We start from the raw sequence: 20221 nt of genomic DNA on the forward strand, positions 1-20221 counted from the left end.
TACGAGTTGAGTCCGTGGCAAGTAATTGGTGGACATTTTATGTAGGCTTCTGGGATTTTGGTCCTCCGCGGACAAGTCTACGCAGACTCTTAATCTGCCTGGCCAGTTGCATCTCAAGCGGTTAAGGTTACGTTATGGTTAATGTTAAAATTTGAACGCCAATAAAAGCTAGATGGGTTTCACATGTCAGAGATTTGTTAATGTTGGACCAATAATCATGGTAAGTACCTGCTAAAATATAAATATGTACTAGCTTGTGCTAGTAACTACCTACTTTGCTTTCTTTTGGTCAAAACTAGTGCATCTATATGGACTGGTTGCAGAGCCAGGGTTCAGTGCGGATAAGTCAGGGTGAGCGGCAATCTATTTATTGCAAGCGATGTCATGACCCCGTCACCTCTTGCTAGATCTCTATTCCTCGCTAAGTATGAAACTTATCACTTCAAAACGATTAGTTGCGCTGAAGCCATGTCGATCGAAGCTGGGCGAAACGAACACGTCCGATTTTATGCAATTCTATAATATTAGACTACTATCAATCTATTACATTATATACACATCTTGAACCGATTTTATTTTACGGGGATAGTTTAGGTGAAAAAATAAAAGAATAGTTACCGTAAACTTTTCTATTTACACATTATATACAACACAATGTGACAATTTTTATTCGTGTATATCAATTAGTAACATAACCCGAAATTACTTCAAACAACTTCGTACAATACAATAAGTAGTGTTCTAGCACCTAAAGCAAGCAACATGGATGGACGAAGCATGTTTATATTGTACTATGACGTCATGAAGACTTACCATAATAAAAAATAATGTGTACTTCACAATAGCAAATCATACATACGAGAAGAATGCTTAATTTTATAGGCTTACAGTCTAGGACCCCAAGAACTAAATTGGTATCGTTAACCTACCAAAATTCGTTTTAGAGGCAAAGATCTCTATCTTTGTTTAGAATAAAAATACCACTAGGAACTTTAAAAAATCTACAATTTACTTCTTGTTGTCGTAAAATATAGTGCAACGCATTGTGAAGATACTATTCAATTGAAGTCAGCATTTGTAGTACTATAGGTGTGTTTAATATTAATATCTTGCAGAATCCAACATCAAATGCAAGTACAACATCAGTCGTTTTATCGACTGAAACCATTTTAATTCCAATCTTACAATTCTTGTTCAATAGTTAATTTAGAACAGAAATTAAGTTATAAAAATTAACGTGTAACTTAAAATACACATGGCGGTTGCGACGGTGTTGCCAAATTTAAAATATATTAAATGAGGCAACACACGTAAGAATTCGGATATTTTTATCATTAAAAATATATTATTATAGTCTTGAGAGGCGGTAGTGATTTATCTTATGAATCGAATTAGATACACGAGAAAAATAATGGCCATTTCTTAACATAAAAATTAGTCTGGTAATAAATGAATTTGTTTGTCTATAGATAGTCACTATATGCCTGTACAGACGAGGGACTATTGTCCGCGGTTTTACTACATTGTTTCTTCGTACTATGGGTTTATCGTTGCGTTATGCGATGCAGGACATAGGACAAGGCCTTTGCCTTCGCAGACCATAAGGCGAAAGAAAAGAAAGCATTCGATCCATAGGAATTCAATCTTTTCGTAGAACATTTATACGCTGATTCAGACATAATCAGACATGATTATTTACATATTTAGGCATGATTTATTGACACAATCAACCAATTTTATTTGTAATTTTTTTATGACTAGACTACTATAATAACAAACTTGTTCAAATATTTTTATTTTATTTTCATTTTTCATAAGATTTTCAACATGATTTTTTCGCAAACAATACGCATTTTCATTAATATATTTAGTATCAAGTTTTATTTTACGTAAGAATGGCACACAATACTCAAAATTGTGAATAAGCTTACTGATTCTATTTACACTTTAAAATCATTTTTCTTTCATGCGATCATCATTTATGCGATCGGTCATAAAATAAGTAAATGAATTTAGCGGTAAAAAAAATTAACAATGTAAATATGGTATTAATTGAAACTGCACACTAATATTATTTGCTTAATTTATGACGCTGATTTATTTAAACTTTTATATCAACATAAAATACGTACAATATATACGTAATATAAATAAGTAGTACTAATGCCTATTCTAAATATTTATTTTGTCATAAAAATAATAACTTAATTATTACACTGCACGGAGTATTTTATAGGCCCAAGACGATAAATCAGTAATAATTTTTTTCATAATAGCTATTGTCATGACGCTTAGATGAATGACTCTATTTCATGACGAAATACAGGCAAAATATAATATATAATGCGTAAAAAATGATTTTTACGCGCCATTTTAAATTTATATGTCAAAGTACGATTTTAGTCCTTTGACACGACTGTTGACCCATAGAGTAAAATGGCGCGTGAGAACTCATTTTGTATACGGACATAGGAACAATAATATTAATGACGGAATTAGTTAAATTCCGGTTTACTGAGTATATAAGAAATAAATGCCGTTCGGAATGAAGATTGAATCTTGCAAGACCTGAAGTTTTTCACACGAAAAATATTCAAAACTTATTGTTTGTACACAATACAATTATGTCCAAATATACTTCTTTTATTTAAATTGTGATATCAATCGCAGTTGAGATCAAATAGCAATTAATAATATTGTGACTTCGAGTCTTTATTATAAAGACAATCTTTCTCATATAAATTATTAATTATTTAAATTTCTTTACTTAGCTACTTCTCTTTCAAATTTTGTTTCACTATTTACCTAACTCTGCATGCACATCTTACCCATACACGTTGTATTACTATTCACGCAAGTGTCGACAAAAACTGTACAAAGTTTCAACTTAATCGGATGAACAGTGCTCGAACGCATAGGTAACGAATGAACACAAACAATCATTTTTATAATATGCACTCATATAATATGTATTTATAATTTCATACCGTCTTATACCTAGCAGACGTTAGCCCAACCCACTTGTAAACTAAGGGCCTGAACGGATGAGGGAATATCCCTTTGTGTAGGACAAAAGTTCGTTGTCTTTTACAATTAATATTTACTATTATTCCATTGCCAACGTATGCGGTTATGCGATAATTTTTAGGTAGGTAACTCAAGTGATCAATTTTTGTCCTCCACGGACAAAAAATTGAGCGTCGTCTGCGCAGGTCCTAAAGTAGCAATTTGTCTCTATTTTACACATTGTATCGGATGTGAATGGGCAATAGTAATTTCATGCAAATTTTGCATACTCTATTCAAAAACCTACCAACATTTTCTTTGCTAAACATTTTCGTCTATCTACGCATAATATTTTTTTAACTATTTACGTAATCGGAAAACGCGTAGCTACGTATATTTTTCTTCTAAATAAAATTATTTGTCTTGATACGGCAAGCGCTGGCGTAGAGTGCGGGACGGATGACTTTTTTTCTATTATTTAATGGCATGGATTGCGTATTTTAATGGCGGATATTTCTAGATTTTTATAAGTAGGTATATATGAAATATTTTTTGTATTCTACTCTATTGGCACCGATTCATGGCATCCTTTTCTTTTTAACAATGCTAAAAAGGGATAGAACATGAACTTTACATTTAAAGACTCAAAATTTTAGTGCACGCTACGCACAAATTTAAACAGTAGGCTCGCGAGTGTGCGCTAAAATCACGGGTTTTACCATCTAAAAATTAAATTTAAAACTGTCAAACTGCGTCTGTCCTTTTCATATTACATTAATAAGAAGAGGATGCGAATACTCTAAAATTTGGTTGTACTCAGAATCAGTAGCATTGATATTTTTATAAAGAGACTGTTAAGTAGCTAAAATAAAAATTTATAATATTGAAATTCTTCGTATTTTAATAGTTAGGTATTATTAGAAAATATAAAGGGAATGTAACATATAATATGTATGTATGTGTAGTTTTTGGCAAATCTTGGTTAAATATGGAGATGATAAATTGGCACTTTACCTTGAAAAGTTTTGGAAAATGCTAGGATTAGTAGGAAAGTAACGAAAACAGTTTTATTATATTACATAAAATTACAGTCACAGGCAACTGTTTAAGCTTATGTTTTCGTTTGCATTGTATTTTAATTAAATACCTATTACTTACTATTTTTCTATAATGTCACTTAAAAGAAAAGACAATACATTTTTATGTATTAACAAAGTACAAATACACAAAAAGTGTAAGAAGGTTGATTTATTTAAAAAAAAAATGTTGTACTATTTGTACTTTATTGACATCTTTTTAACCTTAAACAATAACGATTTTAATATCGATAATTTAATGACATTACAAGCTCGAATGATCTTATATTATAACTTATAATATAATACTGCATCAAGAAATGTGCAATTGTTTGAAAATGCATTGTGGAATAATTATTTAAACAAAGGTTTGTAAATTGCACTTTATTGCTTGGTAACAAGAGTCGCTATTTAGACATCTTTGCAGAGTGAGTCTTCAAGTAGTGCCCAGAAGGAAATATTGCATATCGAACTTTCAAAAGAGATGTCTCTGTCGTCGAGACTAACAGAACGTCACACAGGTATGAATGACAGAGACAAAGCTCTACGAAGCCGAAATCTCTTTCTAGTGCAATAACTTTGTTGTGCAATATTTCACTATTTATTTAGGCTTAGGTGCAGGCGGCGGGTTGCGCGGGAGGCGCCCGCGGGGTACGCGCAGGCGGGGGAGCGGCGAGGGCCAGCGCGAGGCGCTCGAGGCGGCGGCGCAGAGGCAGCAGGCGAGGCGCGTGCGACAAGGCGCCGAGCGCCGCCTCCACCGCCTCGCAGCGACGCCTCCGCTCGCCCTCGTCGCAGCACTCCAACTCCTGGGACCAAATTATTTTTTAGCACTATCCATATTATAAACGCGAAAGTGTGTTTGTTTGTTGGTTCACGCAACAACGAAGCAACAGATTTTTACATGGACATAGCTAAAGACCTGTACAGTGCCATTGGCTACTTTCTATTCCGGCAAATTAAAGTTTTCATGGGATTTTTAAAAATCTAAATCCACGCGAGCAAAGTCTCGGGCATCATCTAATTAGTAAGTTGAAAGTAAAAAAACGTTTTTAAAGCTTTTTTAGTATTGAATATTGATATCATATTAAGGAAATGAAAGTATTGGAAAGCTGGGAACGTAGAAGGCACCATGACAAAGATATTCTATCTAGTGGTCACACCTACTAAAGGAAACTGGCGCGACCAACTTTTCCGACGCTGTACATATATGGCTTAAAATTACAGAGGCAAGTGTTGAAAAAAAAATACGTAAGTAAAAGGATCTCTGTAAGAAAATATGACTAACCTGCTCAATAATTTCAATTTCGTCCTCTTCACCGCGTTGAGCCAGTTGACTTTTTAACACCTGTCAAATACAAGAACTGTTATGATACGGATTACAACTTATACTGTAGCACTACAATAACGGCGGTTACGCACTCATCCCATCCGAGTCCGTGGAAATGCATTGCTTTTTGTTTTGTATGGTAGCTTATGACATGTCGAAGATATTTTTTATATGCGTATTTTCACGGATTCGGATCGGATGAGTGCGTGATCGCTGTAAGAGTATTAAGTCTAAATTCTAAAGCGCAAATCAAAAATCGCACTTTAATAAATCTTAATTTTATTTTCTACATGATACCTGCAAAAGCAAATATTATGGTATTTGGCTATAATACATTATTCTAAAGTCTAATATTTTCTAATTAGCAACAAGCGTTGAATACATTTTTTGTATAGTGATATTTTCAGCTGTTGCTACTATAGATACTTAAACACTATTACGTTTCTTACTTAATTTTGTTTCACCATTGAATACTTATATAATACTAGCTTATGCTCGCGACTTCGTCCGCGTAGACTACACAAATTTCAAACCCCTATTTCACCCCCTTAGGTGTTGAATTTTCAAAAATCCTGTCATAATAGCTATCTGCATGTCAAATTTCAGCCCGATCCGTCCAGTAGTTTGAGCTGTGCGTTGATAGATCAGTCATTCAGTCAGTCATCTTTCCATTTTATATATTTAGATTAAGGATTTTCCGAACAATTTTTGTTTAGAGTAATTTCATTTCATTTCATTTATTATCCGTGCATTCCAATATTGATTATATAAACACGCGTCCACGCGTCTTCCTACAAACTTCTTGTAAATATTAAGAGTTTGTTCTACACGTTAGCGGCTCCCACCCGGCCCGCAGACTTAACTCTTTGAGTTAACGTTTATGTTAACGTGAAAAGTCACTCCCAAAGTCTCAGTAAGTCGTTACTAATTTTATGTTTTAATCAGTGTTATTTACATACAATTTGATCACAACATAGTTCAGCCAATAATTGCGATATGTACATTTTCCCAGTTATATATACAAGTAACAAATATATAGTAGTGCTGGAGGTCGCGAGTCAACGCGCTGCGATGAAGCTATGTGACGGTGACGTCTGTGTGTTCTCTCCCATAACATATTATACATTATTATACATATAAATACAGGTCTTGTCACTGTGAAAAATTAAGTAGGTACCTACTACTCTTTTTTACACGATGACGATGACGAATAAGATACTACTATTTTGATACATGAAAAATAAAAATAAAATAATAAAATAAATAGATTAAACTCGCAGATATACCTAATAAACTTAGGCTTCAATGATTTTGCGTCTATCTTGTAGGTAGTACATATACATACATTATATTATAAAATTACTAGCTGATGCCCACAACTTCGCGTGGACTTAGGTTTTTAAAAATCTCGTGGGAACTCGTTGATTTTCCGGAATAAAAAGTAACCTATGTCACTCTCCAGGTCTTTGACTATACCCCTGCAAAAATCACGTCAATCCGTTGCTCCGTTGCGACGTGATTGAAGGACAAACCAACAAACAAACACACTTCCGCACTTATAACAAGGGTACTTATATGCATTTCTTTTTGATACACATTACCTTTAATGTTTCTGTGTTCTTGTTTTATGCCTTCGCGCATCTTTCATCCAATGGAGTTGAAGTTTTTACGTTTGTTGTTGGGAACTTGCGTGAAGGTTCCATGCAAGTTTCCAACAACAACTGTACTAAGTACCAACGTAAAAAAAAAGATGGCGCGCGAGTCATTCAAAAAAATCACAAAAATATTATTGTCAGAGGTATTGCACACATTAGTTAGATTAAAATATACCTTCTATTCTTTTTAATATCTTTGGTACATAAAATAAAAATATAGTTTAAATGAACAAACTAGAGACGTAAACAATAAAAATGGCTATAGAGTTAGTAGAAATTCACATAGTAAGTAAATATCAAATAGAGAGAGAGATCACACGACGTATAAGAGATGTGCGTAGTATAGAAGCTGGTATTGTATAACGAGTAGGTATAGTAGGGGTGGTATTAACCTTTGCACTTGACTCTTGACTCGAGATCGCCAAGCAGGCCCTGAATGGTGTAAATACCTGTTTCACATCAAATCAGTTAACGGCACTAACGCTATTTATATAATATAATAATCGAAAATTCATGACAATAACTTGTAAAAAGTGATATAACTAGAATGGAAGAGATCACTGTAGTGATAAGGTCGCCCTTTGTTTTTAAGTCTATCCTGTATTTTATTCTGTCATTGTAGTAAGTAATAAAGATGTTTAATAAATAAAATAAGTAAATAAATAAATAAATCTCAATATTGTCCTGATTGAGTACCTTAGTTCAATTTGCTCTACAAACAAGCTGTCGAGCTTAATTTTTTAAAATCGGGCCAGATTAAAAATATCCTAAAAGTATTTAGGATTTTACTAAGTATAGGAAAAAAAATTTAATAATTTTTAGAAATGTTGCTTTATTATAACTCGATTGATCATTTTTAATTCATCAATCAGTCCATACTCCAGATACATTGTTCAAATGTAACAGTTGATTTCAGGTAAAAAGAACTTTGCACAACAGTGGAGGGGATGTCTGGGCATAGTATATAGAGCACTCTCTTATACTATAGAACACTATATTATATATACTGCGCGAGAAACTAGAGGTTTATTGACGACTAATCGCACAGCAGCATAAATTTGTCGCTTCATACCACTAAAATAGATCGTAGGCGTATAACGTTTGTATGGAGAAGCGTGTAGGAAGTTAACTATTGAGATTCAAACAGAGGTACCTACAGTGTGATTCACTTTAAACGAATAGTTTTGATTTTGTTAGTATTTTGGGATGTAATGTGGAAATAAAGTTATACTCACTTCAATAGAGTGTTGGTATTGCTCCATCAAGTTCTTGCAGGCGTCTAACTCAGCGAGCTTCTTCACCACCACGTCAGCTACGTTCTTCTCTGTCACCTCGATTTTATCCCTGGAAAAAGAAAACAAGTCTTTCTTGAGTATCCACATCTGATGCATGTACTAAGAATGCAGCCAACGACGCTCTTAACTAATTCGCCAGTCGCAGGTCCATGAAAATACCCGCGGGGTGATTACGTATCTCGCGACAGGCGTAAATCTCGCGATCATTGCTGTCAAAACAGCGGCTAGAGAGACAGCAAATGAACTGTCGCATTGCTACTGCAGTCGCGTTGCTGTCGCTAATGCAACGTTTTACGTAATCACCCCGCGCCGCTTTAATAAAGCTCCTACCGTTACCGTTTCTTCGCCTTCGGTATCCCAACGTTGGTGCGATATAATAGCCGCGAGACTACCAGGTAATGTTTATATCCATACCTGAGTGCATGCGCCAACGCAGCGGTGGGCGTGTCGGGAGCTCTGGACGAGGGACTGTTGGCGGCTTGCGCGGCGGCGGCCAACGCTCGCAGCAAGTCCGCCAGTCGCAGGTCCAATGCCAACACCCGCTCTAGTAAGGCTCCCCGCGCCGCCTCCTCGCCCTCGGCCTCCCAACGTTGGCGCGCCGTGATGGCCGCGGAGAGGTTGCGGAGGGAGTCCCGCTCTGACATAGATTGTGACTCCGCTGAGCCTTCGCCTTCCGCTTCTGTAATTTTATGATTGTAACATGAACCTGGTCCTTTGAACCGGATTTTAGTGATACCTACTAACTGTCCTTCGGGAAGAATTCTGGAAACAATTTTTAAGAGGGAGTTTTTATTATAGAGAGAATTTACAAGGAAAATATCAAGGTTCTAGAATCTATACCCAGTGGTTTGAGCTGTACGATGATGTGATATATTATCTTCTTTTTTAGATAGATATATAGTGATATTACGAATTGTTGTATCACACCTTTATCGCCATCTCCACAAGACTCCCTCTCTGGCGACAGCTCTTCCCCGCTCCAGGCGCCTGCGCCTTCCGCGCCTGACCACCATTCTTCGGCGCATTCTAAAAAAAAACGATATTTTGAACCAGAATTTAATTAAGGTTGGATACTAGATATAATATTATGTTATCAAGTTTTTAGACCCAGTAGTTTGAGCAGTACGTGGATATGTCAGTCAGTCAGTCAGTCAGTTTCGCCTTTAATAAAATGGATTCACTTTACCTGGATCTGTAACGAGGCACGGTTCAGTTTCCGAGTCCAGCAAATCCGCGGAGTTATCATTGTCGTCGGACACCCGTGAGCGCTCATCATCGTTGTGGGCATAGTGGGCGTTATGGGCGTTGTGGGCGAGCGGCGCGGCGGCGGCTGCTGAGCGCAGGGCTCGGGCAACGGCACCCAAAAGTCCACCGCGGGTGTCTTCCTCTGGGGATAAAGTTTCGCCGCTGTCGCTGCGACTGCGCCAAAAATAAAATATAACACACACGGATACTTGATTAACAAAAATTTAAAAAAGCTTAACATTTCGCAAACGTATCTGAAGGAATCGGAATCCTCACCTGCAGTAGGCCTCGTTGTGGTAAACGGTGGGGTGTATGGCGTGGGGAGGCAGGGCATAGGCGGCGCGCACGGCCTCCGTGAGCGCGCGCAGGCGACGCGACAGTGTGTCCAGCGCAGCCGCCGCCCCCGCGCCTCCCCTCGCCCGCGCACCCGCAGCCAGGGCTTCCTGTCGTCGTTGCTCGCACATGCGCACCAGTTGCCGACACTCGCCGCGCCTGCGCAATGTATTAGCATTGTTCTTGAAAAGGGGGGCCGAATAATTTGACATGATCGTTCGTTGTTCGTGTGACATACAGTAAATTGTTCCTATGCATGAATTCTCTTCAGTAACATATTAATATTATGCTACCAAAAAGCTTTTATCATTAGCTAAATTAATTACATACCTACGCTCTTTGGAAGTCGCACTAGGTGGACGGAACAATTTCAAGTAAAGCAATGAAGGTTTCAGGATCTTAACCAAATCCACTTCATTAGAAAAAACTTTGGTGCGATTTAACGGTATAAGCGTTGGTTAATTGGGGGGTTGGACCCGCATCCTGGCTATAGCCATGGTTGAGACGACGGCCGACGAAAGCAACGATACTTTAGCGCCTACGTTTCAACCCTTTCGAATGTCAAATTCGGTTTAGGTACATACCTGCGCTCGAGCTCAGCAGTAAGGCGCGTAATCTCCGCCTCAGCGTCTCGCAAGGAGTCGCTCAGCGCGCCAGTCTCCGCGGCAAGAAAGTCCTGCATCTCGGCCGCCTCGCGCTCCGCCTCGCTCAGCCTCGCCTCTAACACCCTCGACGCCTCCCTAGCGTTACATGCCTCCTATAAAAACAACTGACTCGAGCACCTTTCACAATATAATTTTGAAATACGAAGCACTCAAAATTTTTCGGTAATGTGTTTGGACATTAATTTTATTAGAGGTGTGAAAATTAAAATAGGAACCCTTATAGGATCAGGATAGGGCAAGGCAAATCCTTCTGTTGGTTGCCTTTAGTCCGGAGATAGAATTATGAAAGCCAGGTAACCCTGTCTTATAGCACAATTAAAGGGAAAAATACGAAAACCGTGAATTTGTGGTAAACATCACAAAAGAAAAAGTGTTCATGATTAAACAATAATTACATGTCGATGGCGCTGTTCGTCATTAAGTTTCAGTGTTGCAAATAAATGTTATATTTTGTACAATGGTACAGGACCCTTCGTGTGCGAGCCCGAATCGCACTTGACCAGTTTTTAATATTTTAAAAAATCTATCGCACCGCGTGCAACTTGTCGCAGTGGTCCCGCAGCGCGTCGATGTCGCCGCGTTGTCGCGTCGCCAGCTCGCGCGCTGATCGAAGTTGCTCCTCCAATGCTCGCAAGCAGCCGTCTGCGTTGGCACCGGCGCCTGAAACCATTATATTATAAGAAATACCAAAATGTGGACCAATTTCAATATAAGTGCGGTGGGTTCGTCTCTGCTACCAAGTTTTTTTTTAAAATAATATTAGCCATGTTAAATGACTAATATTCCCCTTTCCTCTCCAACTAAGCGTCAGGCTTGTGCTAGAAGTGGGTACGACAATAGTGCAACGGGCGGGGTTTGAACCGTCGACCTTTCGGTTTTCAGTCCACTCCTTTACCGGTTGAGCTATTGAGGCAGAAATGCACTTAAAACTAGACTTGATGGCGGGGATTGGACCGATCTCGTCATGGTAGGCACACGCCTGATTGTGTTTGTAACAAGAAATGGACCACCTTAGAAAATGTATATAAACTTAACTGTGAAAACTTTACTGGCTTATGTAATAGCCTCTTGAAAAAAAAATATCATTCGATTTTTGTTGAGCCTTTTGCAAGATCCTGAACATCCTCCGCTGCACTAATTTTTTTGTAAAGACATTCTTTCCGGTGTAGCTTGGCACCATAATTAACAACTGTATCTTGGACTAAAGAGGCAAGAATAAAACTACTTTTGGCATAATTCTGTGCATCCTACATAAATTCCTTAGGAATTCCCCGACGTCTCTATGAATAATACGGACGTTTCTGCTAAAGGCCTTCCCGAGAGTGTGGCGTCTCTAACCACATACGGTTTTACGCCCTCCTCGTCCACCCAATTGGAAGGTGGCGACCTTCGTGGCGGAGCAACAGACAGATTGAATATACTAAGTTTTTAGATTAATTTTTACTTGACACATTAACGTGTGTTCATAAAGCTTGAAGTCATACCAGCACCGGCAAGCTCCAGCAGTCGCTGCGAGTTCCTCTCTAATTCCGAGATGGCCGCCAGCCTGGCAGCACGTTCGCCAGCCAGCTGCGCTTCCACGTGCAACCTTCTCTCGCGCTCCTCGGTCGCGACCGCCTCGGCGACCGCGGCTGCTGACACCAGTCGCGCGATCTCCGTGTCGCGGGCACTCGCTTGTACCCCGCGATGACATCGCGTTACATCAATGCGACTGAAAAAAAATTAAAGTAGCTTGACTACCTCCCTGGCCCTGTGGTAAGCACTGTGGTCATATAAGTGAGATGTCCGAAGTTTGATTCTTCGCAGGAGCAATTTGGGAATTGACATTTACTAAATTAATTTGACGACCTCCCTGGCGCAGTGTTGAACGCTGTGGTCTTATTAGTGGGAGGTCCTCAGGGTTCGATTCCCGGCAGGAGTAATCTGGGAATTGTTATTTTCTAAATAGTTTCTGGCCTGGTCTAGTGGGAGGTTTCGCCGTGGCTAGTTATCAGTCTACAGGCAAAAACGTGCCGCCAAGCGATTTAGCGTTCCGGTACAATGCTGCCGTGTAGAACCGGATCAGAGTTACGGGTTTTAGTGAAACTGTCATACCCCTTCCAAGTTAGCCCACTTTCATCTTAGATTGCATCATTTACCATCAGGTGAGATCGGAGTCAAGGGCTGACTTGTATCAGATTTAGGCTGATACAAATCAAAAAGGGCTTGTGGAGGGGCTGACTTTACAAAATTATTTTTCTGGTAAGTAGGCATACCTTTCGATACTTGGCACGATTCCCGCAAGAGCTGATTCGATATCAGTCCCCACCAAAACTGTTTGACAAATTTTCTCAGCGTATATCCTCACGCGGGTTTTAGTTGCGGACCTTGATGAAACGGACCGTGATACTGTAGGTCTTCTGGAGGTGGGCGGTGTGCTTTCGTGTTTTGGGGAAGACTCCGGATCGACATCTCGCCTTCTCCGTGGCAACGTTCCATATTTATCGGCTGCCACTCGGGTCGCGGTCGCGTCAGTGGCGGTCGATAGCCGTTGCCCGTTTGTAGGCCATTTTTTTTCATCTACCGGCGAATTTGGCGTTCTACATCTCGCGGTGGAAGTTTTTGTAGGTTTGGCACGTAAAGCTGGACTTTCACGGACTAGGTTTGGAAGATCGGTGGTTGGTCGTATGCGTGGTTTGGGTGTCAGGGGTCGGGGTTTTTCGGGAGGTGTTGGTTTCTCTCTACTTCTTGCGCGCTCTCGTGTTGCCAGATTAGGTCCCCGTGGCGCCGTAACTGGTCGTGGGGTCGATGTCCCTACTGGGGAACTTCTCTTTGGCTCCGCTACGGTGACGTTTACTCGTCGGCGGGGTCTAGGAGGCGCTCCGGCGAGCGATGAGCTTTCAGAACCGCATCCCGAACCACAAGACACCACACTGGAAGCACAGGAACGAGATCCACCTCCGCTACTGAGAGCGCGCCCGCATCCTTCTACCCCACTGTCGCTGCCCGCGGCTCCGAGCGCTAGTTCGTCACCGGCCGGTAAGCTGTCGAGATCGCCTATCGAACGTGCGTCATCAATCGCTTCACACGATCCGTTCTCTACGAATGACTCCTTAAAATCTACACTTTCACTTTTACAGTCTTCAAATGTCTTAACAATTATATCATTTTCTTCTTTAATTGTGGCAATGGAATTATCACTATTGTCTTTCACTTTACACTCGTTTGTTTGTTCTTCATGATTGGTAACTTCATCGACGTTAGAGCTGGGCAGCGCGTCACTAACCTCGACAGTTTTATTCGTATTTTCTTCTTCCATGTCGGGTTTTTAAGTCACATGATCTGGAACAAAAATAAACGTTGCTATAATGAAAGATTGCATTTCACGTTGGTAGACGGATGGTTTCAGCGCCAAGTAATCAGTTCGATGCAGTGCTATTGTGCGAGTAAAGCGTCCATTGTGCGGAAGCCCTCGGGCCACGGGTCACAGTCTCGGGGGAGCTTATTTCTATTGTTCTCATTTGCCTATTCTCAAACTGCTCATAGTTCTATTGCAAAAGAAAATGAAGCATTTTGTAAAAGATGTGACTTTAACCTCTGCAATTTAAATAACGCCAGCTACAACTGTAGAAATTAAAGGTATATCTAGTGATTCCGGTTGAAAAAGAGAATTTCCTGTTATTTCTACGTTCACCCACAAGGTATATTTTTACCCAACTGCTGCGAAGCCCTAAGGGGGATTATTATTCCATACCACAACAAATTGTTTGAAAGTAACAATTCTAATGATATATTCCTGTAGAATGTAGCTATGTAGGTCGTATTAAATTCAGGATGGTTTTAGGGATGGGGATAAAACTCCACCCTTCTGTAGCTTAGGGGTTGCTATGAAGAAAATAATTATAATTTGTTGATATCAAACATGTCAAGTAGGGTATCATTATAATACTTAAATAATTCCTTATAATACAAATATGTCTGAACCATTAATAAAAAAATACCTATTTTTTTTAAATATTTTTCATGTTATGGCCTTATGGGTGCCATATTGGGTTTGTCGTAACGTCACAGGCCATTTCTCAAAATTGACCCAAAAGAGGCGATTGCAGTGGAACGTATATTCTATACAAAATAGATTGTTAAACACATTACTCTTCGTTTGCTTTGCAGTAGTCGGGTAATATGCGGTAGCGACTGGCGAGCGAACATTGAACGTAATGAAATGAACAAGCCTTAACTTTTAAATAGCTTTGAAAGCCGCTGCAGGACTATGCAGTATGAAAGTAATAACAATACACATTGTCGATATAGCCATATGACCCCTATTCAGGCTCATACAAAGCGGCGAGAGGAACAACCGCCGTTCCCACGCGGCCAGGCACTCAGGCTTGCGAGTTGCGACATTCATTCACATACAACCACTCACAATTTCTGCCACATCGTTCGGCACATTTACCGGGTGCCTTTTGAACATTTGCCAGCCAGTGATATTTAATTGCTTAAAACGCACTTAACTCCGAAAATTTAGAGGTGCGTGCACGGGATCGAACCCCAGGGTCCAGACGCCGAAACTAGAAGCTTAACCACTAGCTTTCTCCATCCAGTTACCGATTTGGAACGATGTTGCTTACTCAGCGCAATCGACTAACATACGCTGTCACACTGACTGATCTATCAACGCACAGCTCAAACTACTGGATGGATCTAGCTGAAATTTGGCATGAAGATAGCTATTATGACGTATCCGCTAAGAAAGGATTTTTGAAAATTCAACCCCTAAGGGGGTGAAATAGGGGTTTGAAATTTATGTAGTCCACGCGGACGAAGTCGCGGGCATAAGCTAGTCTAAATATATAAAAGGAAAAGCTGACTGACTGATCTATCAACGCACAGCTCAAACTAATGGACGGATCGGGCTGTAATTACGCATGCAGATAGCTATTATATCCTAGACATCCGCTAAGAAAGGATTTTTGAAAATTCAACCCCTAAGGTGGTAAAATAGAGGTTTGTGTAGTCCACGCGGACGAAGTCGCGGGCACAAGCTAGTTAAGTATTATGATACTTACCCCTGCTCTTAAAATGAAATTGATTTATTTGTAGGAAACAATATCCCATGGATCTTATTATGGTACCTTTCATAAAAATTCAGTCAATAACTCCGAGATAAATAATAATCAATGAAGCATATAAACAAGTTTTTCTAATCATCAATCAATCCCTACTGATAATGTTAATGTTTTCCATAATGAAATTAGAAAACCACTAGAGACTGTATTAAACCGCTTTTAATGCGAAGCCATAATTTATTATGCGTCCATGGCTTCTGTTTTTTGTTGTTATCGTGAACGAGTAACTATTACTTTTTTATGGGGTGCTTATAATTATCTTATAGAAAATTGATATTTACGAGAGTCAACATACAAACTGACGGTCCGACGGTTAATATTTATGGCCATGATCTACGGTCGAAATTTAATTTTCACTGTTTTGAAACGAATTAAATTTCTATTCTCTACGATTATATGTAAAACTAGATGATGGCCGCGACTTCACCCGCGTATTTTTAGGTTTTTAAAAATCCCGTGTGGACTCTTTAATTTTCAGGGATAAAAGTAGCCTTTGTCCTTTCCCGGGATACAAGCTATCTCTGTACCAAATTTCATCAATATCGGTTGAACGGATGGTCCGTGAAAAGTTATTAGACAGACACACTTTCGCGTTTATAATATATTATATTAGTATGGATAGTAATAATAATGTTGATTTGTTTACTTGTTTGTTTAAAAGCGTTTGAGACAAAACCTTCCACAGTTCAAAATCGTAACATCCTTAACCTTAGATTATATTCAACTGTACTGATTAAAATTGGTACATAGAAATCGAGATTAAAATAGGTACCGAATTACATGTTGGCGAAGCTGTGGAAAGCATCTAGTTTAGTATAATGTAGAAAAAATCATAGTACCTACTTACAGTAAGTACTTCACAATTGTTCTAACAATGGAAGTATTCTTTTTCGGGACGTATTTCATCTGACCTTGTTTACGGAATATCTAATCGCGAAATACAAGAACGACCGATTAGAACTATCAGCATTATCGATAGCGCACATTACTATCTCTACTAGAATTCTATAAGCGCTAACATTTTGCTTAGTCGTAGACCGTAGTTGGGTTTAGGTCGTAGATACGAATAATATCCTATATCTCTACGATAAAGATACGTCTTACGATAAAGGTATCTAATTTATCGTAAGACGTAAAGCTTTTAAAAGATGACGACCTCCCTGGCGCAGTGGTAAGCGCTGTGGTCTTGTTAGTGGGAGGTCCTGGGTTGGATTCCCGGCAGGGGTTTGGAACTTTATAATTTCTTTTCTGGTCTGGTCTGGTGGGAGGCTTTAGCCGTGGCTAGTTACCACCTTACCGGTAAAGCTGTGCCGGTACGATACCGGGTAGAAACCAAAGGGGTATGGGTTTAATAAAAAATGCTATACCCCTTCCAGGTTAGCCCGCATCTATCTTTTGCATTGCATCATCACTTACCACCACGTCAGATTGCATTGTATCTGAATAAAAAAAAAGTCAGTCACATAGTACAAGACTGTATTTTGTGGAGATCCTTGAAAAATATTTTCAGTCTAGCAATAAACGTTTATCGGTTGAGAGTTGAGACGAGGATGTCGGCTCACCTCACTGTACGTGGACTGGTTATGTTACTAGGTACTTATAGTATAATCTCTCATTTATTTATTTTTCTCATTTTTATCATATTTAAAAAAAAACAACAAATAATAAAATAACAGAAGCTACAAAAAAAATAAAGTAAAGTAACAGAAAATCAAATAACAGGAACAACAAAAAATAAAATAAAATAAACAACAAACGATAGAATAACAAAAACAACAGAAATTAAAATAACAAGAACAACAAAAATTAAAGTAACTGGAACAACAAAAAAAAAACTATAATTAAAAATATGATAAAATGGATCCCACTAGCAGCGGGCTAGGATCCAAGCTGCCAATGGTCAGGTATAGTATACTTATTATGGTATATCATTAGTCATGGTGTCATGAGTGGTCATGATACCACAGAGGGACGCGACCCGTGAGTCGCGACACGCCTTCTGCACACTCACTATGTACCTACACATAAATCAATGTGTTTATTTTTATCGTAACGAGTAGCCAGCTAATTAAACTTGTTAGTAGCCACAGTGAAGGCCCTGTCGATGACACTCGCCACCTCGTCACTCGTCAAACTGAAGGTCGCTAACTGGCTGTCGCCTCTCGGTTATCTCACTTCCACTTTACAACTTGGAGGCTAACGTTGTTGAAATGCTTCCCTGTTGACATAGTTTTTATTAGAAGAATGCGTGAAGGCTAAAATGTCTTTTTGGCGATTTAGAACATCCGCGGCGTCGGTCTAAAATGTTTATCTAGTTTTAAAGTAATTTCAATAGACCGTAAACACTAGCTTTCAGTCAGTAAGTGCGTTAAGCGTTATAGGTACTTTAATATTTTAAATCTTTGTAAGTGCACTGCCCTACAATCGACATCTAGTAAAGTTGAAATTTGCGAAAAGAAACTGCTGACAGCAGCATTACACCTAATTTGAGACCACTATGACATTAGTTGAAATATATAAATATGTAAAATTTAAAAAAAAAATGCTAGATGATAGACTTCGTTTTTTTAAATATGTAGGACGACTGATGGACGTAAAGTGAAAATATCTTCAAGTGAAGATCGCCGTAAATACATAATATTCCAGACGATGAGTCCGAAAAGTGGCTGGCACTGGTTGGATCCTAAAGGCCGACGACGGAAACGTTGGCGATACCTAAAAGAGGCCTACGTGTTTGGGTATTCTAAGCTTTCATCGTTTCGAAATTGAATTTCTATTTCGCAGGATCACAGGCTTTCCAAATTGAGGAAACTACAAATAAGCTGATTGATATTCTACAAAGAGTTAAGACGGCAACGCTTGCGCAATAATCCACTCACGTAGCCCACGACTTTTCACGACAAATAAGGATACTTGGTGTATAGGGATTAACGGAATTTACTCATGCATACTAATATTGATCGCGAAAAAATGTATAACATCATAACTGACTACTGAGTATCAGTAAGTAAGTAAGTAAGTACCTACATTTTGTAAGTTTTAGTCAAGTAGCTCACGTAACATCGATATAATTAATGACAAGATATTATGGTCAAGCGAACAAAATTTTTCACGGTTTAGAAACCAAATAAATCAGCGCCACCTCTTAGATACTAATGAACGACCCGTTTGAAATCCAGACCTCACTGAGGTTGCATTGGTGCTATAGCACCAATGAGTCGGTGCCATTTTGTTTGTTCAATAACCTTGTCCATATACGAAGTAATATATAAGTCAATGCTTACAACAAATTTACTAATGAAAATGTACTTGCGTAAAGCTGCCTCGAATCGAGACTGCGTCTCGAGTTGGTGATAAATAACAAATTATCTGAGTAGAAAATAACCTGTCAAGTACCGGTAGGTAGCTACTGTATTTTTTGTCACAATTCGGTAGGTATATGACGTTATATAAGTTAAGTATATTATGCAAGCATGTAGTTTATAACTTTATTGTATTATTATGCATCGTAGTTGAAGATACGAGTACAAACGTCAACGTGCCTGCAGCCCGCCAAATCGGCTAACGGCTTCACAACTTGAGCCTCGAAACTGGGTTAATGTTATATTGCATATTATGTGTAATTATTCAAATATCTTAATTTCATGTAGGGCAACTTGTGGCGCCTATACTACGTCGTGACTCTACCACCAGTTCCTTGTTGCTAAACAGTTTCATAGAAGTTTTGCAACAATTTAAATAAATAATAATAAATCTTTATTTGATAAAGCCCTCAAACTGGGATTCCCTGTGCTATAGGAAGCCAGTCTTTTTCGCCCGAATATGAGTATTGAGTAGGTATACAAATTAAAAGTATAAGTTATATAATTATATTATAACATATAAGTACTAAGGTAAACAAATAAATTTTAATAAGTAGCTAAAAAGTAATAGAAAAAAATTAGAATTAGAACAATTATAGTGAATAATAGCTAATAGCTATTATGATGTAGGCATCCGCTAAGAAAGGATTTTTGAAAATTTAACTAAGGGGGTAAAATAGGGGTTTCAATTTTGTGTAGTCCACGCGAATAAGCTAGTGTTTAGTATACCACCCAACGGATATGTGATACTTATGATGATGATAGCTTGAAAGGTAAATGGGCTTATAAACATTTCGTCGCTAACTGACGGCTGCGGTCAGATATAAATAAAGTTTAGAGCGACGGCCATAGATAATAGATAACGACTGAAATGCGGGGGTAAAAACTAAAAAGTAAGCAAGAATTTTATTCGTCCTCTAAATGTATAATGCGAAAACGTTTGTTTATTGATCTGTCCTTCAATCACGCCGCAATGGGACAACGGATTTGCCGTGATTTTTTGCATACTTGGTTACTTTTAATCCCACAAAATTAAAGAGTCCACACAAGATTTTAAAAAACCCTAAATTCACGCATACAAAGTCGCGGGCATCATCTGGTAGGTGATATATATGCAAAGTATTGTGTTATCTAGATTTCAAAAATGGA

General features: G+C 38.7%; 1 protein-coding gene across 3 annotated transcripts in view; it reads right to left on the bottom strand.

Moving 5' to 3' along the window:
• Positions 1-614: 614 nt before the first annotated feature.
• The window catches only part of corn (cornetto), a 77597-nt gene continuing 57990 nt past the window's right edge, over positions 615-20221 (bottom strand). For all 3 annotated transcript variants that reach the window (XM_069509614.1, XM_069509612.1, XM_069509613.1), the window contains exons 2-12: positions 12858-13923; positions 12087-12313; positions 11135-11262; positions 10522-10694; positions 9881-10096; positions 9546-9778; positions 9287-9385; positions 8774-9038; positions 8300-8408; positions 5368-5427; positions 615-4888 (exon numbers count right to left, since the gene is read on the bottom strand). In XM_069509614.1, the coding sequence (XP_069365715.1) occupies positions 4694-4888; positions 5368-5427; positions 8300-8408; positions 8774-9038; positions 9287-9385; positions 9546-9778; positions 9881-10096; positions 10522-10694; positions 11135-11262; positions 12087-12313; positions 12858-13900 (2748 nt within the window). In that variant the 5' untranslated portion in view covers positions 13901-13923 and the 3' untranslated portion in view covers positions 615-4693. The remainder of the gene's footprint in view (positions 4889-5367; positions 5428-8299; positions 8409-8773; positions 9039-9286; positions 9386-9545; positions 9779-9880; positions 10097-10521; positions 10695-11134; positions 11263-12086; positions 12314-12857; positions 13924-20221) is intronic.

Source organism: Maniola hyperantus, chromosome 3 (genome assembly GCF_902806685.2).
Source record: "Maniola hyperantus chromosome 3, iAphHyp1.2, whole genome shotgun sequence".
Lineage (NCBI taxonomy): Eukaryota > Metazoa > Arthropoda > Insecta > Lepidoptera > Nymphalidae > Maniola > Maniola hyperantus.